This window comes from Lissotriton helveticus, chromosome 2_1 (assembly GCF_964261635.1).
Source record: "Lissotriton helveticus chromosome 2_1, aLisHel1.1, whole genome shotgun sequence".
NCBI classification, from domain to species: Eukaryota; Metazoa; Chordata; class Amphibia; order Caudata; family Salamandridae; genus Lissotriton; species Lissotriton helveticus.
In genome coordinates this window covers 2,090,670,623-2,090,695,574 of record NC_136059.1, presented here as the reverse complement: position 1 = coordinate 2,090,695,574, position 24,952 = coordinate 2,090,670,623, and the positions used below count along the sequence as shown (strand labels likewise).

Here is a 24,952-nt window from a genome sequence, read left to right as displayed (position 1 = left end):
AACATGTTAACCACTTGGCTGCTAAGGCACCTGATGATCTTCCATTGACTTTCCATTGAAATCAATGGAAAGTCCATGACGAGTTACCCTTGTCATTAGCGCTGAAGTGGTTAAGGTTTGATTCTCACAATGAAAACATAATCTTCCATAATACATTGAATGACAACAAGAGCCATATACATCTATTTGATAATATTCTTTCTCAATCCTTCTTCAATGAAATGTTGTCTCAGGCATTGTAGGCTGTATGAATTAATATATGTTACCCAACATGGCTTTGTGATCCCCTCTCTATCCACGTTTCGCCTATTTAGCCTTCATCAGGAAGCCATGGATAATAGAAAAACCACACTGTAATAAAGACAATCTGGGTAAAGGCTCCAAAAACCCTCCAAAATATTTCAATGACAATTCTGATATAGTTTTATATCACATTCCAACTGTGCTACCTTATATCGCATAGGATCAAGCAGTGTAGATAGTTCCAAGTCATATTTCTATTGTGCCAACTTATATCTCCCATTTATAGTGAAACACTCTATGCACATGGGTATAGCCACTTCCCTGTCCATATAACCAGAATTAAAAAACGAAATACCAACCTGATATTCGTCACCCGACAATCTACCATGAATGAGAAGATAAGTCAAATTATTATTTCCAATTGGCACATCTTGAAATGCAGAAAGAGAAAGATAACAACCCATACCCAAACCCCTATTTGCACACAGGAGGAATAAGAACCTTAAGGTCCAAATTGTCAGTTCATGTATGATACAAAGAAAGCGTGCTATCCAAACAACCATAGAAGGCAATACATTACCTGCAGGCAATTTCAATTGTACTATGTGTAAAGCTGGCGACTTTGCCATTGACACATCCACACGGAATATCAATGAATATAATGTCAACTTAAAAAGACTCACAAATTGCAGAAAAAGTAACATCATATACTTACTTCTGTGTCCCTGCAAACTTGGCCATGGGGGGAAACCTCACTTACCATGGCCACTAGGCTGACAGAGCATCAGCCAGCCATACGAACAAAAAACTAACTGCACCTCTAGTCAAGCCCTATATAGAGGCATCACATACATCGGATGACATACAATGGATAATTTTTAGAAAAAATCCATATGAAAACAGGTAGTTTACATGTGCTACATGTGTTTTTAATAGATTTTTGTATTATCCCTTGCTTCGTGATGAAGGCTAAATATACAAAACGTACGTAGGAATTTAATTACAAAGCAATGTTGTATAACAAATATTAATTCATACAACCTACACTGCATCAGACAACATTTTATTGAACAAGGATTGAGAATATCATAAAATAGATTTAAATGGTTCACACATTGTCATTCAATGAATTATAGAACATTATGTTTTCATTGTGGAATCAAACGTTAACATGTTCATGCATTAAGTTGATAATGAAACATTACATAAAGAAAAATAAAACAAAGGATGTGTAAAACCATATGAATGCATAAAAGGTTTATTCATTATAAAGTTATGACAAAACACAATTTTTATTGACTGTATTATTTATCATTATTGTAATAAAATGTATGTATTTATGTGTTTTTCTATCTTTTGATACCATATATTCTAATTTCTATCTGGGTTTATGCATTTTCATTTTGACACCCTCATAAGAAATATATTTCTACAAATCATAGTTGCATAAGCTTTTTCTTATTCAGTTGTTCTTCAATCCCTGGCTTAGCAAATTTACCTAGTATCAGGGGAACCCCTATTTTTATACAATTGTGAGATGCTTTAAGAACAGTATCTCGCAACACATTCCGAGGGTGCTGTTTTCTCCGTACAAAAATTAATTATTCACATTCTGAACTGGATGCATTGTGGCACTTATGTTGGAAGAGGTAAGCTATGTACCAAGGAAAAGATAACACGATGACTTTAAGCATGATCAGTTCATAGCATGACTAGTGGAGTGGGTATAGTCACCACCTTAACAGAACACCAGGAAAAGTAAAAAAAACACTAATCCTACCTGAGTAGACCGAGGGGAGCAGGGCTGAGGGTTCTTCATATAATATGTCTGCCATAACTGGTTTCTGTTCTTCTCATCAGCAAGCACTCTGGACAGCAGGGTGCACAGCTATAATGGAAAACAAGAAAAACAAGCATATTTACTTCTTAATGCCCAGAATAAGTTGATGTATTTTTCAATTATTGATATCATATAATACATTTGTGACAAAGTAACCGCAAGAGAGTTTGCATTTTTGATTTCCTTACATAGCAGAAGTTGGCAAGGTCACTGATAATGTAGCCGTAGAAGAGAAGGTAAAAGCTTTTATACACTATTTTAAAACTTTCACAACTCAGTCTCACCTATTGACAAAGGAAAGTTCCTGCCCTTAAATAGGTCTCACTCCTGGAAATTCGCAAGGTACATCCAAACCTGGAGTAAGACACAATTACTCACAGAAAATGCTTTTTGAAATAGGCCAAGATATTCAGGTGCAATTAACACTTAATGGAGGATAAGGACAAAACTATTCATAGGAAAAGCTTTGTGAATTGGGCCTGCAGTGCTATAGCACAGACGTCGACAAACAAATCACAGGTGAATGATACGATCCAAGTTAGTTAATACTTTTCATGTTAAAATCATGACAATCATTTGCACTGGAATATCGTATTGTAATGAAGAGTTTGCTGATCCAGCAAAAAGTCTTTGAATATGCAAAGTATTACAGAATCTCGAGTAAATTCATCTTCCATTGGTTTTCTTAAGTACCACTAAAGAAAGTGCAATGCAGTATTTAAATTGTTAATACATTTCAGTGCTTATTTAGTACCAAGATCATTGATTAGATAAAGATAAAACTTTAAATTTCAGACAAAATATTACATATTCATTATTATGTCGGAGAAACAACGCAGATTCGAAAAATAAAATGTTTAATTATTCAGTTTCATAAGATTGCAAGGAAGTAGTACAGGGATATTATGTTCCTACTTATGAACTGGTTTCCATAAGTACATCGCACCAACTTCGAAACACATGTAGGAGGTGAAAACTATCTTCTTGCATAACGTTTTGCAATGAGCATGAATCTTTATTTGTTAGACATATTTTACAAATCATTATATGAGATTCTATGTCAGGACCGGAGGCTTCAGATTATGCTTTTCCTTCTTCGCTGTTTATTACAAACACAAAACACAGCAGCCCAGAAAAGCACTGAAAATTAGAAAAAAATGACTGCATAGACTCCAACACGGAGATCTAGTAACATGTAGTAACCAAACCAAGAAAAAACTACATTTCCCATCAAGTCCATGAACAGTCACAACAATAGTCCTTTCACAGTGTCCACCGCACGAAGATAGGGCGTCTCTCTTGTGTCCCCTTCCTCTTTCTTCGCTGCTTCGCAGCCAGTTAAGTCCCTTGCTCTTTTTCTCTTGTCTTGTTGCCTGGGTTAAGGGTTAATTTGCATGTCTTTGGGTTTCTTTTTGTAGTACCACGCTTGCGTGGCTGTTTGGGGGACTCTGTTGTTGTGCTGAGTGCAATTTTTTTCCCCACAGAGCCCCTGTTGCCATCGCGGGGACGCTTTCGCCCCTTACGCGATGTCCCCGTCTTGAACGCGGCCCTGATTCGGCCGCTAGGGGGAGCCGTCGCGTCTCGTTCTCCTCTGCGCGGTTCCTCTCACGGAAGGGGGCCGCGCTGAGGAGAAGGAGCTGCGCCGGAGCCTCGCCCTTGCCGCCTCACCCAGACGCCCGTGTTTCGGGCTGTATTTTGCCACAATATTTATTCTGACGCCCCGGACGGGGTCTGTAAAGCGGGTTCCCGCGTTGAACGCCTGACGGCAGTATTTTCACGGCACCATAGCGGTCTTCACCGCGCTCATGCTCAGCGTCCCTAGATAAGGGCCCGCTCAGACGAACCTTGCTGCAAGCGCGCAGGGGGGGCGGCATAGACCCGGTCATTGTGAGGGTCGGCGCGCTTGGAGGCGGGTGCTGCCTCAATAGGTCTGGTCTCCAGCCCACTTTATCAGTTTGCCTCTGGCTGCCCCATACCCGGGTACTGCGTTACCCACGAGCTCCTAGCCCCTAGCCTACCACCATTTGTGCTTAATCCTTGAGGACAGGGTTGGTGATCATGGCAGACGGGTACTATGTGGAGGAGGAGGAATCACATCAATATCTTAATGATGATGACTTCTATGAGGCTGTTGACAGCTCCATTTATAGGTGCGTGCAGGAGATTGTAGGTCCCATGGAGGACAGGCTGTCGGCGCGCATTGTGGAAGAATGTGCTAAGCTAGGTCAAGCGCACTTGGGGGCCTCTGGAGGCAATCCTGCGTCCTCGGAGGGGGCCCCCCCTGCTCCTAAGAAGGCTTGTAGGGAGGCTGCTGGGGCCCCACAGGGGGTGGATAGGGGTGCCTTTGAGCGCCTGCGGGACGCTTTTCTAGCAAAGGCGACAGATCCTGCCCCTGCGCCGGCCCCAGCTCCGGGCCCTTCGGGACAGACTGCGACAGCCCCTTCTTCCCCGGGAGGGCTCTCCCCAGTGGATACGGACGACGATGACGAGTCGGTGAGATCGTGGCGGCCGTCCGGCTCGGCGGCGGAGTTACCACAGGATAGCTCGGGTATGCTGGATCCGGATGAGATTGTTCATCCGCGATCGGCCGCTTGGGTGCCTGGGGACAAGGTCGCTAAGTTTGTGGCGGCACGCCTACGTAAACCACTCGAGAAGGAGGCACGGAGTTGTCTTAGGGGTGAATGTCCCCGCCCTACCCTGGAAGGGAAGGTCGCCATGACACCTGAATTAGATGGTAAGATGGCCACATTCATGGCGAAATTTGTCAAAGACCCCCGTAAGGGAATAGACCGTTCCTGGCGTTCCTGTCAGGATAAACTGCTTGACGCCATAGGCCCCATTACCAAGATACTGGATATGGCCGAGGAGGCCAAGGTTTCTGGCACTCCCATTTCCCCAGACGTGCTATCGAGTTGGGCGCAGAGGGTGGTCATATTCCTGGGAAACGCCAATTGCGCCCTCTCGACGGAACATCGCCGATCCCTCCTGATTAAACTTGACCCCAAGTTAGGGGATCTGGCCTCTTCGGAGGCGGGCGCGGTGGCGCAGGGCGGCTTGTTTGGGGACCCTTTTATCAAGGAACTGGGCAAGTTCGTCAATACGTTTACCTCCCTAGACAGGGCCCAGTCCAGCATTAAGAGGGTGTTTCACCAGCGTTTTTCCCGAGGGGCCGGTCGCGGTAGGGGCCACGCGACCGGCCGTGGCGGCCAAAATTTACCCAACAAAGGGCAAGGCTCCGGCAGAGGCCAGTACAACACGTCGGCGAACTACACCAACTTTTACCCGACAAGAGGCCAGCGCTTCAAGGGGCGCGGAGGCGGTTTCCGGAACGACGCCGGTGGTAACAATTCCCATGGTGAGTGTCATTCCTGCGAGTCAGGTGCGCATTGGGGGTCGCCTGGCGGGTTTTCTGGACGCTTGGGCAGCGATTACAGCAGATGCATGGGTGCTACAGACGGTGCAGGGTTTCCGCATAGAATTCTACGATCAGCCTTATCAGCTAAGGGCGCCGCACCCTCTCGTGTTTTCACAGGCGGATGCCACCTTGATCGACGAAGAAGTCTCGGCGTTGTTACGCAAAGGGGCCATCTGCCATACAGTCCGCCATCCTTTCGGTTTCCTCAGCAACGTCTTCCTAGTGGAAAAGACGGACTGGGGTCAGAGACCAGTGATCAACCTCAGGGAGTTCAACGGGTGGTTAGTATACCACCATTTCAAGATGGAGGGAATCCATCTGCTCCGAGACGTTCTGCTCCCAGACGACTGGATGGTCCGGTTGGACCTCAAGGATGCATATCTAGTCGTACCCATTCATCCTCCCCATCGGCGGTTCCTTCAATTTCTCTGGAGGGACAGAGTCTACGAATTCACCGCCCTTCCATTCGGGCTTTCGTCGGCCCCTTGGTGCTTCACCAAGCTGCTCCACCCGGCGATAGAAACCCTGCGATGTCAGGGGATCCGGATGGTAGTCTATTTGGACGATATCCTGCTGATGGACCAGTGTCCAAACAAACTGCTTCTCCAGCTCAATCGAACAATTTCTTTGTTGCAAGGCCTGGGGTTCGTCATCAACGTGGACAAGTCGGTTCTTTCACCTTCACAAACGATGACATTCTTAGGTTTCGTAGTGAACTCAGTACAGGCCTCGCTCAGCCTTCCCTCGCGGAAGATAGCCAAAATCCGGCATGTACTGAAGCAAACGATTTCGAAGTCTCACACCTCCCTGCGGCAGATTGCCAGAGTGGTAGGACTCCTGTCCTCCTCCATTCAGGCAATCTTCCCGGGGCCCTTGCATTATCGTGCCCTTCAACGCCTCAAGGCGCACCATCTCAGGAAGGGCCTGTCCTACGACCAAATGGTCCCGCTCTCACAAGAAGTAAAAGGAGAGATGGCCTGGTGGCTCTCCCATATGGAAGCATGGAACGGCCGGGCGATTTTTGGCTCCGTTCCGGATCTAGTCATCGAATCGGACGCCAGCAGGTCCGGTTGGGGCGCCCGCTGTGGGGATTTCTCTACAGGCGGCGTCTGGTCTTCCGAGGAACAAGGTCTCCACATCAACTGCTTGGAGCTGCTGGCGGGATCCTTCGCGATCCGCTGTTGGACCAAGGACATGGCGAAATCATGCGTCCTTCTGCGGATGGACAATGTCTCAGCGGTTCGTTATGTGAACCGTCTGGGCGGTCCTCGGTCCCGAGCTCTGGCGGACCTAGCCACGGATTTTTGGGATTATTGTCTATCCCATCGGGTCTCGGTGACGGCGGAATACCTTCGGGCCGGGACAATCAAGTCGCGGACTGGCACTCGAGGTATCTGCGGGATTCCAGTCTGTGGAAGTTGGACGCCTCGGTTTTCCAATGGCTCAACAATCTGTGGGGTCCGCTCTCGGTGGACCTGTTTGCGTCCCGTCTGGATTTCCAGTTACACCGATTCTACAGTTGGAGGCCGGATCCGCTGGCGGAAGCCACGGATGCGTTCCTCCAGGATTGGAGTCAGGGGAGGCCATACGCGTTTCCTCCTTTCTCGATGGTTCTGCGGACGGCGGCCCAACTCCGCCGCCAGAAAGCGGAGGTCATCTTGGTGACCCCGTTTTGGAAGTCTCAAGTCTGGTTTCCGGTTCTTCTGGAACTTTCTTGGGATTCTCCAATCCTACTCCCCCGTCTCCCTCATCTCCTTCTCAATCCGAACGGGGAGCCTCACCACCTCGTGTTGCGAGACTCTCTCCGCCTCATGGCATGGCGGCTTTCCGGAGACGCTGGTCGCTCCCGGGCCTTTCGGACTCGGCTCACAGCCTTTTGTCCAAAGCCTGGGCCGGGAGTACTGCAAAGAGGTACCGTTCCGCTTGGACCAGGTGGGTTCGTTGGTGTCTTCGACGAAACCTGGATCCCTTGGTCGCAGGAGTTGTTCCCATCTTGAACTTCTTGGCCGACCTAGCGGCGGAAGGGCTAGCATACCGCACCATTAATGCAATAAGGTCGGCGATTTCAGCGGCTCACGAGCCGGTGGACGGAGCTCCGGTGGGGGAGCATCCTTTTGTTTGTAGGCTCCTACGGGGAGTGAGGCTGTCCCTGCCTCCAGAGCCGCGTTATTCGGTTCTGTGGGACGTGAATGTGGTTCTGAATCTTTTTCTTTCCTGGCAGCATAACAGGTATCTTTCCCTGAAGGAGTTGTCCGCAAAGTTGGCTATGCTCCTGTGTTTGGTGTCGTGCCGTAGGGTTTCGGATGTCCGGGCTCTGGACGTTTCTGCGAGAATTTTTTCACCGGAAGGGGTGACTTTTACTGTGGGTCGTCGTACAAAGTCTGCGACGAGGTCGATTTCTTACCCAGCATTCGAGGATGTACCCAAACTCTGCGTGGTTCAATGCCTTAAGACATATGAGGATGTCACCCTTGAGCTTCGCCCTCCGGGCGAAAGGCAGTTGCTTCTAGCCCTGCGTAAGCCACACAAGGCGGTATCTTCTCCCACCATAGCCAGATGGGTGCGGTGGGTGTTGCAGGAAGCTGGCATTGACACTAAGATGTTTGGCGCTCATTCGGCCAGGGGGGCCATGGCCTCGAAGGCTTTCTCGTTAGGTGCGCGCTTGGAGGACTTGATGCGAGCTGCAGATTGGTCCTCGGATTCCACCTTTAAACGGTTTTATTTTAAGCCAGTGGTGGATATTGCGCATTTGGTGGTCAGTAAGCTTTGAACGAGCATAATCTGAAGCCTCCGGTCCTGACATAGAATCGAAATTTGCCTAGCATTTGTAACGGTAAGTTTCAATTCTATTAAGGACACGGAGGCGAGGATTATCCCTCCCGGTCCTTCGGAGGAGATCCCACCCGTATGGCTGTAAGTAAACACTTTATTATTCTTGGCATGACCGGTATTACTGCATTCTTTGTGGGTACTTGCCATTGTTGTTGCTACTCGTCCTATTTGGCTTTGCAATGCTTACACTGGTGTGTTGTTTACTCCACTAGGTAATGAAGGTTCGAAGCAGGACCGTTGAGGTGTCGGCGTGACTCGCGCGAAGAAAGAGGAAGGGGACACAAGAGAGACGCCCTATCTTCGTGCGGTGGACACTGTGAAAGGACTATTGTTGTGACTGTTCATGGACTTGATGGGAAATGTAGTTTTTTCTTGGTTTGGTTACTACATGTTACTAGATCTCCGTGTTGGAGTCTATGCAGTCATTTTTTTCTAATTTTCAGTGCTTTTCTGGGCTGCTGTGTTTTGTGTTTGTAATAAACAGCGAAGAAGGAAAAGCATAATCCTCGCCTCCGTGTCCTTAATAGAATTGAAACTTACCGTTACAAATGCTAGGCAAATTTCGATTCTCTAACTTTGAACTTAAACCCCTTTCATATTTTAGAGTAAATCTGACTAATGAGTAGATTGCATTAATTTGTGCTTGTAAATTGCTTTTACGGATTCTGAATTCATTTTACAAACCCTTGAGGAAAATTAAAATTTTCGGCTTGTAATCACAACCCCCTTACCTTAAAGGGAGGTCCTAAAATAATTTAATGGTGGAAGCTTTATTTTTTACATATCAAATTTGATTCGCCTTCATGGTACTATCTTGATGAAATGTGTCTTAATGCCACAGGACTGGTAAATTGGCCCATTATTTTGAAATAAGAAGGTGTGACTGTAGTTATCACCTGGTTTATTAAATCACTGCACACAAGAGGTGACCTAAAATAAAAATGTAGAAATACTACACGCCAACTAAGATTTGTTTCTAAAACATATTTCAATATTTTATTCAGCCTACAGCAAAAATGGTAATGACATAATACATCAGCTTCACAATATTATTTCTGGGTATACTATTCAAGATAAGAAACAAAGTTGTCATGTGAAATATGCGCCATATCCATTACATTAAATGCCAGACCATCAACAGATGTGTGAGCGCACAAACCAGTGTTGTATGATCATATCAATACCAAGCCAGCGACTATGACCAGGAGCAGTGTAGCCCCGAGATGGACTTTGGTGCTGCCCAATTGGACCAGTCTCTAATACATTTAAACAAGTTCAATATTCAGGACTGAAACATTCCTAACAAGAATGACAGACACAAGTTATAGTTTAGAAGGTGTATATAAAACATTATTAGGCAAAATACAGGAAATATGCCTATAGAGTTTTAGTAGCAAGCACACAAATCATCAATACAATGAGCTTAGTAAAGTTCAATACGAAATCCAACATACATTCACCTTCTAAAGGTGGGAAATAGTGGGGTTCCAGGATACAGTGAAAAGCATATCCTCTTACAGGACTTTAGATAATGGCTTCCATGCGTTTCTGCACAAATGCATGGTTCTCAGAGTTTACACCAATGAAGAACAAGGAAGAAAAAACATTTTTCTACACAATATATTCTCACAGTAGCATTATGTTACATTTAGTCATTCTTTCAATTTATTCAAGAATGCAAATAGATAGATCATATAGTGATAACCTAAGACAGGTATCATGTCCTGATTAGGTACAGTATGGATGACATCTCTGGGAACACTCTCCATTTATTAGTCTAAAGCTTGCAATTCTTTATTTAGAACAAGGAAACAACAATAGTAAACATCACCTGGTTTATTATGGCAGTGGTTCAAAATGGAGGAAAGTGTAAATACAGCTAGGGTAGCATAACCTCAGTTTCTAATGAATTTAAAGGGAAAGAAACAGCTCTCTAAATCCCTTCTCTGATGATTTCTGAATTATCACCTTATCTCTTTATTGCAGTACATCATTTATTAACTATGGTTTCTACTTAGATTTTCCCAGATCCTTCACAGCATCATAAAGATCACTTTGCATCTCTGTAACTTTTATGTCAAGTCTTTTTTTCCCTCCATTCGTTGCTGACAACCCCTTGAGCCCACAGTCTATTTTACTGTTTGATTAAATTTGTTTGCAAAGTTTTATGAAAATAAGCACACATGCAATGCCAATTAGTATAACCAAAAGAGGCTTTAGAATACGTTTTATAATTCCTACACCTACACTAGCAAGCCACAAACTCTGCCCTCTTTTGTGTGGAATAAATCCAGGGCAAGGCAATTTGACATAATCATAGCCCTCATGAAAAGCAAATATTTATCTAAGACCGTTAAGGCTCCCACAGTATTAGTGGCAAGCCGATGTACTAAAGTTGATAGCCTTCTAATCCTAACATAGTTCAGTGCAATTCCTAGAGGAGGTATAAGTGCTCCAAAGATATCATTAAGTTCTGCTTGAAACTTTGCTTAATATACTGCTCAAGAAGAAAATTTAGATTGTTAGTGTGATAGGTCCCAAGGAAGACTAGGGTTGCGTAGCAACTACCTACCAAGTTATGTGGTAAATAGAAATAAGCTGACATACTGCATACATAAAAGATGCCTTTAATATTCACTTCTAATTTGGAATAGATTCTAACATGAACTGAATAATTTTGCTCGTATTCACTCCATCCCACTCTCTTGGCAGTCTCATTTCCCTCTTGCTTTAAACATTGGGATCCTTTCTTAGCATTTTCAATGCTCATTCGTGGGGGTGGTTCCTTCAAAGTATCCTTGCCTTTTCCAAAAATACGTTCAGCACCCATTTTCTTTTCTACTTTCTCTTAATCTATTCTTACCCCGTCATTCAGTTCATCTACGCCCACCCTTTCATCGCTACTAACTCTACATGTTACATTGTGCATGCTTTGGTTAGTAGTGCTCATAATAGTTACAGAAGTAAAGTACTTAATCATATTCTCAAGCCCATTCCTTGACGAGGTTAAGGTCTTGTAAGAATGAATAACCTGTTTAGTAGCCCTCAAATACATGTTTGCATCATTCACAATTGGCACATCTTCTAACAGCTTATCATGGTTTGAATACAAAGAGATTTATGAAAACAGAATGTAGTGTAGTTCCTATTATCCCAATAGGCTCTGCGCATTGGAATAATACCTCCAATAGTATAGACCTAGACCAGACGTTAACTAGGTCTTCTACTGTCGATATTAGACTTAAAGTTTTGGGTTTGCCAGCTAGCTCAGAGTTCACTAGAAACTTTCTCGAATAGGCAAGGAGGAGTTGAACCTCTCTGGATAGACAAGAAGGGATTTAGTTTCTGACAACCATAGAACATGACAACTTTGCTCTCCCCTAATCAAGAGTGTATCTCTAGAGTCGTGTGAAAACAAAAGACAACTTATTTTACTCAGTCAGTACGTGCATTCTTAGTTTCACCAGATTGTAGAGAAAAGGAAGAGACGGGCGTGTTCAATAAAAGATGCTATTTATTGATCAGTCTCTTTTCTCGTACAAGAGAAATGAATCGATATTATTGCAATACTTATGGTTAAGTAAAGTGCATACAATAAAAGCAGAATTATGAAATAATACTGTAAAAGCATTGATATGGTTTCTAGGCCATATGCTATTTAAAATGGATAGAATATATACATACACATATACATTTAACTAATCGTACTCAACTGGTGCTACTAACCACGCCTACCCCGGTGTACCTGACCTAAGCCTAATACGTGGGCTGGAGTAGAAAGTAGCAGTTTGAGTTAAGTTTGTTTTGCCAAGTGACTGACTCAAGAATTCTCTGCAAGGGGTTATTCAGTTCTGTACCTGAGATCTAGGATGGTTGAGGGATGGTATCTCTCATCTGTGGTCTCGATATTCCAAGCTGCCTGCAAGGGCTGCTCGGAAGCGCCGGAGCTGGATTTCTCGGCAGGAGAAAGGCAGCGTCTCGTTCTCAGCGCGTCAGGAAGGCGGGGCAGCGCCAGTGGGCTTCGCTCTCTGCTGGGCTTCGGCAAGTCTCGCTGCTCCGATCTCGTCACCACCGCGTGTGTTTGCTTAAGGCAATGTCGGTAATATTTATACCTGTAAGGTGCCGAGATTGATGTAAGGATGGACATAGATACGTCAATAAGGATGTCATACGAGCTGGTCGTTAGCACATTCTTTTACTGAAGTTCTTTGAGAAATCAAAACAATGGCCGCAGGGATTTTCCCAGGTTGTCATAGGTTTGATTTGTTTTGAGAACTCCGTATGCCTTATCAGGGGCTGGAGGAATATTGCTTGCCTAATTAGATGGCAAGCGTTGTGACCTAATCAGATAACGTGCTCCTGTGCCGTGGTCTGGCTTAATCAGATAACGGTTTCTGCATCATGGGATGGCTGCTAGTTAATTTGTTAACCAGAATAGGGTCAGGAATAGGGGGATCTATACAGAACCTATAGGAATACATCACACCCACTCCACGCTAACTATGGCCATATTTACGAATCTAGGCATAGTAAAACATACTGTAGAGTATTGTGTGTACCTTACCACCCCAAAATACACATAATGCATTTCGAAATTATGTAATATACGGGGAAAAAAAAAATAGTCACATGTACTATATGCACTCAAGCAGTAGAATAATGCTAAATTAATCACGCATATGTATACATTATTAGTAATCGAATATGAGAATTACACATGAAATGGCTCTTAATACAGAAGAAAAGTTCGAGACCACTTCATCACAGTTCAAAAATATTTATAAACATACCAGCGGGCAGCTAATGTCTATGAAGTTTCTAAAAACAGAAATTAGTTCTCTAAGAATAGTTCTTACTTTAAGCAGAAGATGAGTGTCCCGAAAAAATTATAAAAATATTTTGGGGCTGCTAAAAAAATTGCTGTCCGTGAACTGGAGGAAAAGTTGTTCTTGCTACTTTATTATTAAAGTTGAAGGCCAAATTCAAGGTGTCGGGAACGCCGTGTGCTAGCTTGCTCAAGAGTCGTTATTTCTGCTCTGGTGAGAACATCATATCATTGAGACTGCTGAAAAAGCTGTCAACAGCTTCCTGTGAGAGTTCCACTAACTCGGAAAAAGATGTAACCATGCATTCATGTGCATGATTGTCTCCATTGAAGTTTTGAGTAGTATTGCTGACAGAAGGTCGTACCTGATCGATGCTGCTTTCATCTTGATCTTCACTACCCCTCAATCGTAGTGGTGAAATTTCCACGAATGCCGTCATCAGGATTGGCAGCCGTTGAGGGCAGCACAATGCATGAGCCGTTACCGGACCCAACAATGTTTCTGCATCCATTGGCGCATCCGATTGTAGCGTCAGACAGGTGTCCAACACGCATTCTTCTCCGCACAGCATGCACCTTAATACAGGTAAAACACATCTTTGCCATATCGGCCGAAATGAAAGAAACCAAGTCATGTTCAGGTCTCTAAGCCGGGTTAGTCCCAGGATTTTTGATATCCGGTCCCGGTATCCAATGGCTCGGATTGTTTCTTCCCTTGTCGCAGGTGTTGTGTCTGTGACATGGTTTGCCATAACGAAATAAAAGGACTAAGAATAGGATTCCTGCAATTAGTCCCAAAATGAGGGGAACTCCTCCAAAAATCGAATGGACGAGGTCTGGAAAAATACCCAGTATGGCTTTGAATGGTGTTAATGCTCCTGAAAACAATGTCTTAAATACATTTGAGACTCCACTGGTATCAGAAATATTTAAGATTTCATTCAGGATTTCTGCAAAATGTATGGGGGAATTAGTTGATAACAATGAGTGAATCTCTGCAGTCGTCCTTGCGACTAGGAGATCATACGTTTCTTTTGATGACGTGAGCCTGGTCGGCGTCTGAAGAAGCACTGTTTTCATTCTGCTTAAAGTATCAATTCGAATAGAAGTAATTTTCAAGTTAGGCCATGTCCTTGCCTCCCTGTCTGGAAAGGAGCTGGGGAACAATAAGCGTCCACAGCACATGACCTTCGCAGTCGTACTTATGAGATAAGGAACCCCGGGCAGTAGACTACAACATCTGCGATCCACAATTAGGATGTAACTCCCGTTATAGAGTCTTTTAAAGAATGGTTCTATCTGTGTTGCAGGTGTGCCTAGCTGGTGACATGAAAGGTTATTTGAGTTCCCTTCACAGGCTCCATGCAAACTAATTCCATTACACAGAAGTGTACCGCTTAGTGACATTGCACAATTATTGCCACTAAGGAACACTTTCTGGCCTTTATTACTGACACATGCATGTGAGTAGGGCAAGTTCCATGTTGACTTAATGTACCCTTTTCCCAATTTTTTGTACATGCCAGCCTGTATATATTTTTGGCAGTATTGAAACCTGAAAGTAGATATCGGAATATTAATTATCCCATGTATTATCCATTCAATGACAGGTCGTTCTGACATTGTCAATGGTAATCTCTCGAGTTTCTCAATGCTCAGGATTGTATAATCAGCACCCTTTTGTGCCATACTGATTTGTTTATCAGTAAGGTTAAAGATATTGAATAGTGACGTTGTGTTGATTAAACGCCAAGGCACATAGCCTGAACGCAGATTTTGTAACGTCCATCCAAGCTGTATAATAAAACGCAATTGCGACTGACCGTGTTGTAACAACAGTAAGTCTTGCGATATTATGTCGATTGCTGAAGACACAATACTGTCCAATGAAAAAATTCTGGAGGACAGAGTCATTAACCCATTGTCCACTACAGAAAGCGATTTTTCCAAATTAATACGGTCAATTTCCCGTATACTTTCTGCTGTCTCAATTTGAGTTATCTTCCAGGCCTCGTTGTAAGCTGCATATATAGAGGCTGCTATGAAGCATTTTTGACGCTGTTTGCGCGGTTCCATAATGAAATCACGCAAGTCAGCACCATCAGTAAGTAAAGTTAGGTGTTGCTTAATTTCTGTCAGTGTGGAAGTTTGTAGCCATTGAAGGCAGAGTTTGCCCACACTGTAGGTGGTGATTATCCCTGGGTGTTGTCTTTGGGAATATCTAGGGTCTGGCCTGGTCAATGTGAACCCCTGTGTTTTGTTCAGGAATCTGTCTTGACAGTTATTAGTATCTGTGGGCCAGATTAACCATTGTTTCCAATCAGGATTTGTTCTGTTTTGGTTTAATACATAGTTTACGTCTATCTCTTCATCTGCAGAGTTATTGCTGTTCATTGTTGGTTTTGGAATAGACGGTTTATTTAAGTCTTTGATTTTGGCTAATCCAAGACAGGTAGTTTGTTGAATAGTGTAATTCAAGAATATAATTTGTTCTGGGATCATGCAGGCTCTAAACAATGATTCTATACCCTGAACTTGGCATTCTCTTGTACCCCAAACACTTTTAACTTCCACATTTTTGTCCCAATAATCAAAACCAAATGTATTCATCTGTTCAAAAAATGAGTCCGAATATATCAATTTTGTGTTTGTAAGCATGGTTTTTGTTCCTGTCTTATTTGACAATTTAAAATAAAATGTTTCAGCTTTACTTGCATTGAACCCTGAAAAATAAGAATATTTCTCATAAACGGTTCTTGAGCTTCCTTTTGGAGGGGTTGCACAATGTTCCCATTGATTATAATTTAAAACATTTCTAGGTTGTGCAGATTTATGTAGAAAATGGTTACCATAGTGGTTGTAGCAGTACATACTATCATAATTAGACGAACCCTGCAAATAATCATGTTTGGTAAATTTAGCAGACATCACTAGGTCAGACATCATGTCATTAATACTTTCAAAGTCCCAATCATCAGCAAATGAGTTTGGTTTTACAAAGTCACTCAACGAGATCTTGATTTGGTGTGGATATTTGAGGATTTCAACCGGACCATAAATTTCATAGTCAGTATTGTCCCATGCTACCCCACCCGGTATAGGATTGGCTGTGAAGTTGACTGAAGAAAGTTCTCTTTTCTCGACGTGTGAAGACGTGTGTGGCTTGAGGATCAAGTTGATTTTCTGGCTTGCTGTGTCCATTTTTGCATATTTTCCCTCAATGAAGCGTCCCAAGCATAGTACCATGATGAGCCAAAGTATGAGGATAAATACACCAAAGGACACCCAAAATTCAATCCATGGAGAAATCAGATAGGTTTCTTTCAGCTGTTTCAAAAGCTCCTTAGCTTTGTCTTTAAGGGTTTTTGTTGATGGCTGTGTCTTTGATTCACTGAGGTCTTCAGAGGAATCATTGAAGTTTATGAAGTAGCCGGATGCTGTTCTATCAATTGTTCCAATTGTTTCAGGATTACTGTTTCTTGCATATTCATTTGTTACTTCATTGTAGGTTGGTGTGTCTCTACTAAACGTTTTTATTTGGGTTTTCAGAGGTGTGAGTTGCATTGCATTGTTGCATAGTCCTTGTTGTTGTTCTGTAGGCGTTTTGAATGTGATTAGCCTTTTAGTTAGCACCTCTGTATTTGTAGCAAACCTCGGTGTTCTACTACTTATCGGGAGTCCACTTGGCCTACTGTTTGTTATCGGCCTCATGATTGTGGTTTTACCAGGTCGATGGATACAACTCGGTTCTCCTTTTTACCAGCAAGCGGCGGTAGTACAACTGATCTTGTCCCGTTGATGGACAAGACAGGAACTGCTTTTCTGTAAGAAGGCCCAAATTCCTTCTTTACCGCGATCTTTTCTCTGACTAGATCCCCGATTTTTGGAATCCAGACAGGTCTTGCTGGGACAGGCGGTGTTTCTTCAGGGGTTATTGGCTGTTGTTTCAACTTTATGTTGCTCAGGTCTTTTCTTGTTTCGTTTAAGTCCTGCAAAATAGCCAAACGATCTTTGATATCAAAGCTTTTTTCTTTCACCACTGAAGTCTGACTGTCAAGATCTAAGACTAACATCCTAGTCCCAAACAATAATTCGTACGGACTGAATCCCTTCAGAGAATTTCTTGGCAGGTTGTTTAGACTACGTTGGACACTTATTAGATGTTTGACCCACCCAGCTCCCGAACCTAATACCTTTGCTGTTATAGATCACTCTCTGCCTTTGGTTTTTTCTTTACACCATCCCGTATCCCTCAGGAAGGAAGTGAGAAGATTTCCGCAAATGCAATGCTCATTCTGGCCAAGCACTCCTCACAAACCCGAGAGGCAAATGGAAAGATATTGGTCAGTACGTAGCATGCTTCTAGCGTATATGCCATTATAGACTTGCAAATCTTGATATAACAGTTCTGGCGTCAGCCGAAAGTTGGGGTCTACATTATAAGTGAAAACTAGTCTCTGTATGTTAATACGACGCATTTTTCATATTGGGATTTATTTTTTATTGTTGATCCTTTCTGGTGTGAAACTCCAAGGTAATATACCGTTTCTTTCACCACTGCGATTTCTGTTACAGTTTGGGCAGTTTTTTACAAAAATGGTATGATGCAGGCCCATGCCTGGCCACCAGTACACTGATTGTAATTCTTCCAGAGAATCTTTTAGTTTGAGGTGTCTGAGACCCTCGCCCATATGTGCGTCTGCTATTAACAAGCCTCTCCTGTTCATGTTTGGAATCACTCTATCCCCCACTCCAGGGATTCGAGCAAAAGGAACGGAGTTCGCATCGATTATGTATGTATATTTGAGTGGGTAACTGATCGGTAACGCTGAGCAGTCGCCTTTTGATGACGTTTTCACCGCCAGCATTGTTTCACCGTCAATGTATTTTACTGCACGCTTTTTTCTAGCTACGGAAGCCGATTCAGTTGCTACCGCTGTGGCTTTCTCAGCCAATGAATTCCCTGCAACGTGAACGCCATCACGCTGATGACTCAGTGAGTGTATCACGTGAGTCTTTGGTAGTTCTTTTTTTAACAGAACTATTTGTTCCCAAAGCAGTTTTTGCTTTATTGTTGCACCTGTGTCATCTTTGTAACCGTTTTGAATCCATTTCTGTAAATTGCTGTTATATGATTTGACGCAGTAATATGAATCGGACACTATGAGTGTCGGGAATTCGCGATCTGCATTATCTAGCGCCATTTTCAATGCTATTATTTCAGTCTGTTGTTCTGAATTAGTTTCTACTGAGTGTGTTTTTGTTAATAGAGGTCTTAGTATACCTCCGCACCACACTTCTTTTGTAATCTCACATGTGGGGTTGTATGCTTGTTCTCCCCAAACGGATGGTTGAGCATGTCCGTCTGTATAGATTACACAAGCGTACTGTCGTAATGGCAGAATGTCGATTGGCAGAGGGAATGTTCTTTCATATTCTAGATATTTTAGTTCCTTTAGTTCTGGATCAAAGTAGTATTTTACTTTGTCCATTGTAATGGAATTCACCCATTGTATCCATTCCGGATTCAATGCTGTTGTTGGTAAATTACACGGGGTTGTTAATGCCTCAAAGGCTGATTCTGCTGTTCTTACTGTCATGTGTCTACCGTCAGCTTTATCTTTTTCTCTAGCTATTGCGGTTTGAACTGCATGAACAATGTTTTCTTTAATGCTGAATTTCTTTTCAGCTTCTGTGTACAAGTGTGATTTGAATGCAATTGGTACCTTTTCTCCCTCGTTAGAGGTCAGGTATGTGAATCCGCATCTTCCTGGGATGACTCGAATCACAAGGTTGCGTGTGTTATCACGTGTTTCTAATTTTGTTTTAATTAACATATCTGTTTGTAAGGATCTCAGAATTTCTGTGTGTATTTGAGTCCAATTGGTTTTTTTTTAAATCTGGTTTTATTAGATCATAAAGGGGTTTGACCCTTTCTGCGTAATTTGCAATGTATGTTCTTCCGAAATTTAGGAAACCTAGAATTGACTGTAGGTTTTTTAGTGTTCTAGGTGCTTGGAGTACGGCACATTTCTCTAGGAAATTGTCAGCCAGGCTTTTGCCTTCACTTGATAATTCATATCCTAAGAACAGGACTGTTAGATGGGCAATTCTAGATTTTTTAAAGTTGAATTTGTAACCCTCTGCTGCGAACCCAAGTATTATGGTGTTCACTCTCTTCAAGTGAGTATCCAAGTGATCATCTGTTAGGTATATGTCATCGACATAAGATAATGCTTCGTCATCATATGTTTGTAGTAACTCTGTTACTCTCGCTGAGAATAATCCTGGGCTGTTCTTGTACCCCTGGGGTAACCGACAGAATTCTTTTTGAGCGCCATTTATTGAGAACGCTGACAAGTATCTGCTCTCTGGTGCTATATTTTGACAAAAGAATCCATTAGAGATGTCTAATGTTGTTTTATATTTTTTGCGCACTATGTTATTCATTAGTGCAGCACTATGCGAGTTTTGTACTGCAAACGTTTTGCAACATGAGTTAAGGTGTCTGTAATCCAAAACTAGACGATATGATATGTCTGGTTTGGAGACAGGAAACAAAGGGTTGTTCATTTGTGAGGTGCAAGTTTCAATCACCCCCTGGTATTCTAGTTGATCTAGAATTTCTTTTACCTGTTTTTTAGCTTCTTGCTTGATTGGATACTGCCTTTGTGCAGTAGGTTGTGATTTTAACTGGATTTTGTGTGGAGGAGATTCCTCATCCCATCCCACATGATTTTTATATAAAGCAGGAGCTTGAGCCACTGCCCACTTTCTTGCAAGTGTATATTTTTTATGAATTGGAATATGATTTGAGAAGGCAGGCATAATTATTTCTTCGCCATGTGGGCACTCCCTGACAAACTCTGGTGGCCAATCCTTTTCAGCTAGAAGGATGTCATAGCCCTTGGAGAGATTATCCCAAAAAAGGCCCCTTATTTTTCTAGTCTTATCCCCTTCTATACGTAAAGTTATTTCATATATTTTGTGAGGTTTGCTAACTCTGGTGTCTGCAGTTTCCACTTGAATGTATTCATTCGTGTCCACTGTCTCCAGATGATTCATAAGGACTTTGCGTGCTATGCTCACTTCTGCTGCGCTGTCTAGCATTGTCTGAGCCCACTCTCCGTTTTTCAGCTGTGTCCTCAGTATTCTCGGCATTGTTGAATACTTTAATACTGGCTACCTTCTTCTTTGGAAACTGTAATTTTTTATTTGGATGAGCAGGTTCCTTGTCTTTGGACTTGACGTGCCCTTCCCTGGGTTCCGATCGTCCTCTTCTTTCCGATTTCTGCGAGGAAGTCTGAAAAGATTGAGAGGGACGTGTATCAAAATCTTGATATCTATCAGGTTTCTTTATGTTATCCCTATTTCTAAGGTTGTATCTTTTCACAGAGGGCTCCCTTTGGGGAGACTTGGGTCCTTGGTCCGGAGATCTTTCTCTCCGCCGAGGAGACCTTCCTCTGGACTGGAATTTCTTTTCTTTTGGATTGGATTGTTTGTTTCCATCCCAGTTCTTCTTTTGACTGTTTAGATTATTTTTAATAAATATTTTTTCAGGACTTTCAATTAGTTGGGGCTTCACTGGTATTCCACCCAAACTATCTCTACCTAGTTCTTCATAGGATTTTTCTATAATTCTGGCAATTTTAGCTGGTTGGTCTGCTATATCTGTCTCTTTTAACCTCTGGCGGATCGCCACATTCGCTGCTTCTCCTTTTATGTTGGCTAGTAATATTGCCGAGACCTGCTTGAAGTCTTTTAGTAATTTCATACCGAGAGTTAAAGCGGGTTCTGGACCGTATTCGTCTTGAATTTGTTTTAGCACATCTGGTATTACTGACATGGATGGAACTCCATGTGTTTTTGTGTAAATGGAAGCAAAGACTGTACCCCAAGTGTCACAGTCCTCCACGTGTGGTGCGATTCCCATTGGAAGACAGATAGTCAGAATCCTGTGTTTTTATACCGGGGTGGTATCTGGAAATACCGCCTCTATTTGGGTGATTTTTTGTGCTAACCAGAATGGTATTTGTTCCCGCTTAGCTGGTACTTTACCTAGGCAGGACTGTATGTTCTGTGGTGTAATTTTATTTGTATTCCCCTGATGAGGGGTCAGCTGTGGAATTTTAATTACTGGTTGGACAGTTGAAGTCCGCATTACATATTGGACTAATTGTCTATATATTTTAATTAATTGTTTTAGTTGTACTAAAAGATCTGCTGCAGACATTCTTTCGATGTCTGGATGTGGTGTGTATCCGGCTAGGACCGGCCACGTTGCTCCTGGTCTACCTAGTGGACCGAGCCTGGTGATGTGATTATTATGTTTTAGGGCGCCATTAAACAAGAGCAGGTGCTCTTGGAATTTGAGTGGTACTTCCACTTCCTCGAAAGGAGTGTACTCATTAGGAGGTTCCTCTATTTTATAATAGTGGAACTCCTTTGTTACAGCATTTGCTGCTGGAAAGTTTATCCATGAATAGAATACCTCTGTCTGCCGATATTCGTGTGCCTCAATTACGAATATGACTGTACCACCTCTTGGTGTCAGTCCATTGTCTATAAGTTTTAACGTTATAGATCTTCTTATGTTGACCGGGATGAGTTTTATATCCGGGTCTGCTTCTTGCATAGTATTATCAGCTTCTATTAGTTCAGCTGCTAATCTAACTCTCTCTCTTTCATCATCACTTTCTGACATTTTACTGTCAGGAAGGTTATTCTGTTTGTTTGCAGATCAGGTTCCTTATGGAAACAAAGATTAGATGCACAATATTTTGGAACAGTGTATCCTTCAACGTTGATTGAACCAAGAACCATACATAGGAGTTCCCTCCTGCGAGGTTTGGCGGATTTTACCTCTCACCCACTCCAGACGTCTTTGGAGTATTATGGGAAAAAAGGGTCTGAGTGAAAGAGCACGACTGAGTTACTCTAAAGTCTTGCGTTAGTTTTATCGCCTTTCCAAACGTTGGGCGCCATGTAGTGTAGTTCCTATTATCCCAATAGGCTCTGCGCATTGGTATAATACCTCCAATAGTATAGACCTAGACCAGACGTTAACTAGGTCTTCTACTGTCGATATTAGACTTAAAGTTTTGGGTTTGCCAGCTAGCTCAGAGTTCACTAGAAACTTTCTCGAATAGGCAAGGAGGAGTTGAACCTCTCTGGATAGACAAGAAGGGATTTAGTTTCTGACAACCATAGAACATGACAACTTTGCTCTCCCCTAATCAAGAGTGTATCTCTAGAGTCGTGTGAAAACAAAAGACAACTTATTTTACTCAGTCAGTACGTGCATTCTTAGTTTCACCAGATTGTAGAGAAAAGGAAGAGACGGGCGTGTTCAATAAAAGATGCTATTTATTGATCAGTCTCTTTTCTCGTACAAGAGAAATGAATCGATATTATTGCAATACTTATGGTTAAGTAAAGTGCATACAATAAAAGCAGAATTATGAAATAATACTGTAAAAGCATTGATATGGTTTCTAGGCCATATGCTATTTAAAATGGATAGAATATATACATACACATATACATTTAACTAATCGTACTCAACTGGTGCTTCTAACCACGCCTACCCCGGTGTACCTGACCTAAGCCTAATACGTGGGCTGGAGTAGAAAGTAGCAGTTTGAGTTAAGTTTGTTTTGCCAAGTGACTGACTCAAGAATTCTCTGCAAGGGGTTATTCAGTTCTGTACCTGAGATCTAGGATGGTTGAGGGATGGTATCTCTCGTCTGTGGTCTCGATATTCCAAGCTGCCTGCAAGGGCTGCTCGGAAGCGCCGGAGCTGGATTTCTCGGCAGGAGAAAGGCAGCGTCTCGTTCTCAGCGCGTCAGGTAGGCGGGGCAGCGCCAGTGGGCTTCGCTCTCTGCTGGGCTTCGGCAAGTCTCGCTGCTCCGATCTCGTCACCACCGCGTGTGTTTGCTTAAGGCAATGTCGGTAATATTTATACCTGTAAGGTGCCGAGATTGACGTAAGGATGGACATAGATACGTCAATAAGGATGTCATACGAGCTGGTCGTTAGCACATTCTTTTACTGAAGTTCTTTGAGAAATCAAAACAATGGCCGCAGGGATTTTCCCAGGTTGTCATAGGTTTGATTTGTTTTGAGAACTCCGTATGCCTTATCAGGGGCTGGAGGAATATTGCTTGCCTAATTAGATGGCAAGCGTTATGACCTAATCAGATAACGTGCTCCTGTGCCGTGGTCTGGCTTAATCAGATAACGGTTTCTGCATCATGGGATGGCTGCTAGTTAATTTGTTAACCAGAATAGGGTCAGGAATAGGGGGATCTATACAGAACCTATAGGAATACATCACAAGAACAACAAAATGACTAAGGACTGGAGTATGAGGGATAAACATCTAACAGCCATCCAAACAGAGACAGAAATGGCAACCACCAAAGCTACAGGCAAGAATGTTAGCTTAAATCCCTTCAAGAAAATATCAGAATCTCAGAATGCAGCAGTCAGTCCCCTTTGCTTTCTCCTACAATCACTACCAATGTTCCTTCTAATTAGTCTTCCTCGTGTGCGGCAACAGAATATTCGCATACTTTTCTAGCTGATGTGAACAACCGAGTGATGAGATGTGCAACTAGGAAAATTGACTATCTACCACGTGAAGTTTGATAACAAGCATTGGCAATGTCAATAGGTCTGGCTTATATTTGAACGTGCCTCTTTATTCATGATTGGGTTTAAGTATGATGACTTATTCTGTACCTAAACACATTCATGAATAAAGAGGCACATTCAAATGTTGGTCATCCTTGCACTCATGTATCGATTCATCACTGAGTCACTCTTGTATTCACCCATTTACAGAACCACATTAAAGTGCATGCAAAAACTCAGCAACATAGGCAACACATTAAAAAATAAAAACTGAAAAAAGAATGGCAGGCATAAGCTTGCAATAACAAAATTAAACAAAGCAGCAGATGGCCGTCTTACAATCGTACTGTACATAGTGTATTGCTTTATAGTTGCATCTGACTGCCACATTTAGAACCAACATGTTGGCCATTTTGCAATGTTAAGAGCAATTAAACCTTATGGACATTATTTATTCTTCCATGGTGGTTTAGATGAAGTGTCTGTAAATGTTGCAGTACACTGCAGCTGGAGTGAGCGCAAGCAAGCTGCGAGTTACAACTGTCTTTGGAGGTGTAGCAGGTGTTAATCATGAAAATAAAAAGAGAAGAAGGAAATAAATGAAAAGGGTCCTGTAACTAGAACATGGAAAACTAAAGGACTTGGCACTCAAATGCACTCATTTTCAGGTGGCTGTGCACATATGGTCAAACAGTTGTCATTAACAGGGCAAGAGAGTCAATGATTGAATTGGTAGATATACCACTGGTATATATATAAGTGGTATATATTTTTTTATTACAAGATCCTGGCCAACAACTAAGCCTTTCAGACCTTCTGAAGAGATTCCAAAAACAATTATTACAGTGCAAATTGTGTACCCCTAAGGTTTGTCCACATGGTAATAAACACATAGGCTTGTCTAAACAAAATATATCTGGAGGCTTTAACAGAGTGCAATACCAACTCCCCCTTAAAGGCCTGCTGGTTTTAAAATGTGTATTTCATAATAAATAACGCAGGTTTACTGCCTGTGCCAGTACTTTTTGACGCCTGTGTGGCCTAAAAAAAGTTTATACGGACACATTAATTTTTGTTTATGCTGTTCCTTTTTGTTTAACATGTATTGTTGTGTATAGCCACTTGTATGGTTTTGAAATTTGTTGTTTTGTATACCAGCACC

The 24,952-nt window shown here is 42.6% G+C and overlaps 1 protein-coding gene across 1 annotated transcript in view; it reads right to left on the bottom strand.

The window, feature by feature from the left end:
* Positions 1-3,969, bottom strand: part of LOC144820363 (polypeptide N-acetylgalactosaminyltransferase-like 6) — an 859,921-nt gene extending 855,952 nt beyond the window's left edge. The window contains exons 1-2 of the mRNA XM_078677924.1: positions 3,928-3,969; positions 2,024-2,131 (exon numbers count right to left, since the gene is read on the bottom strand). Coding sequence (XP_078534050.1) covers positions 2,024-2,131; positions 3,928-3,969 — 150 coding nt within the window. The remainder of the gene's footprint in view (positions 1-2,023; positions 2,132-3,927) is intronic.
* Positions 3,970-24,952: the final 20,983 nt, after the last annotated feature.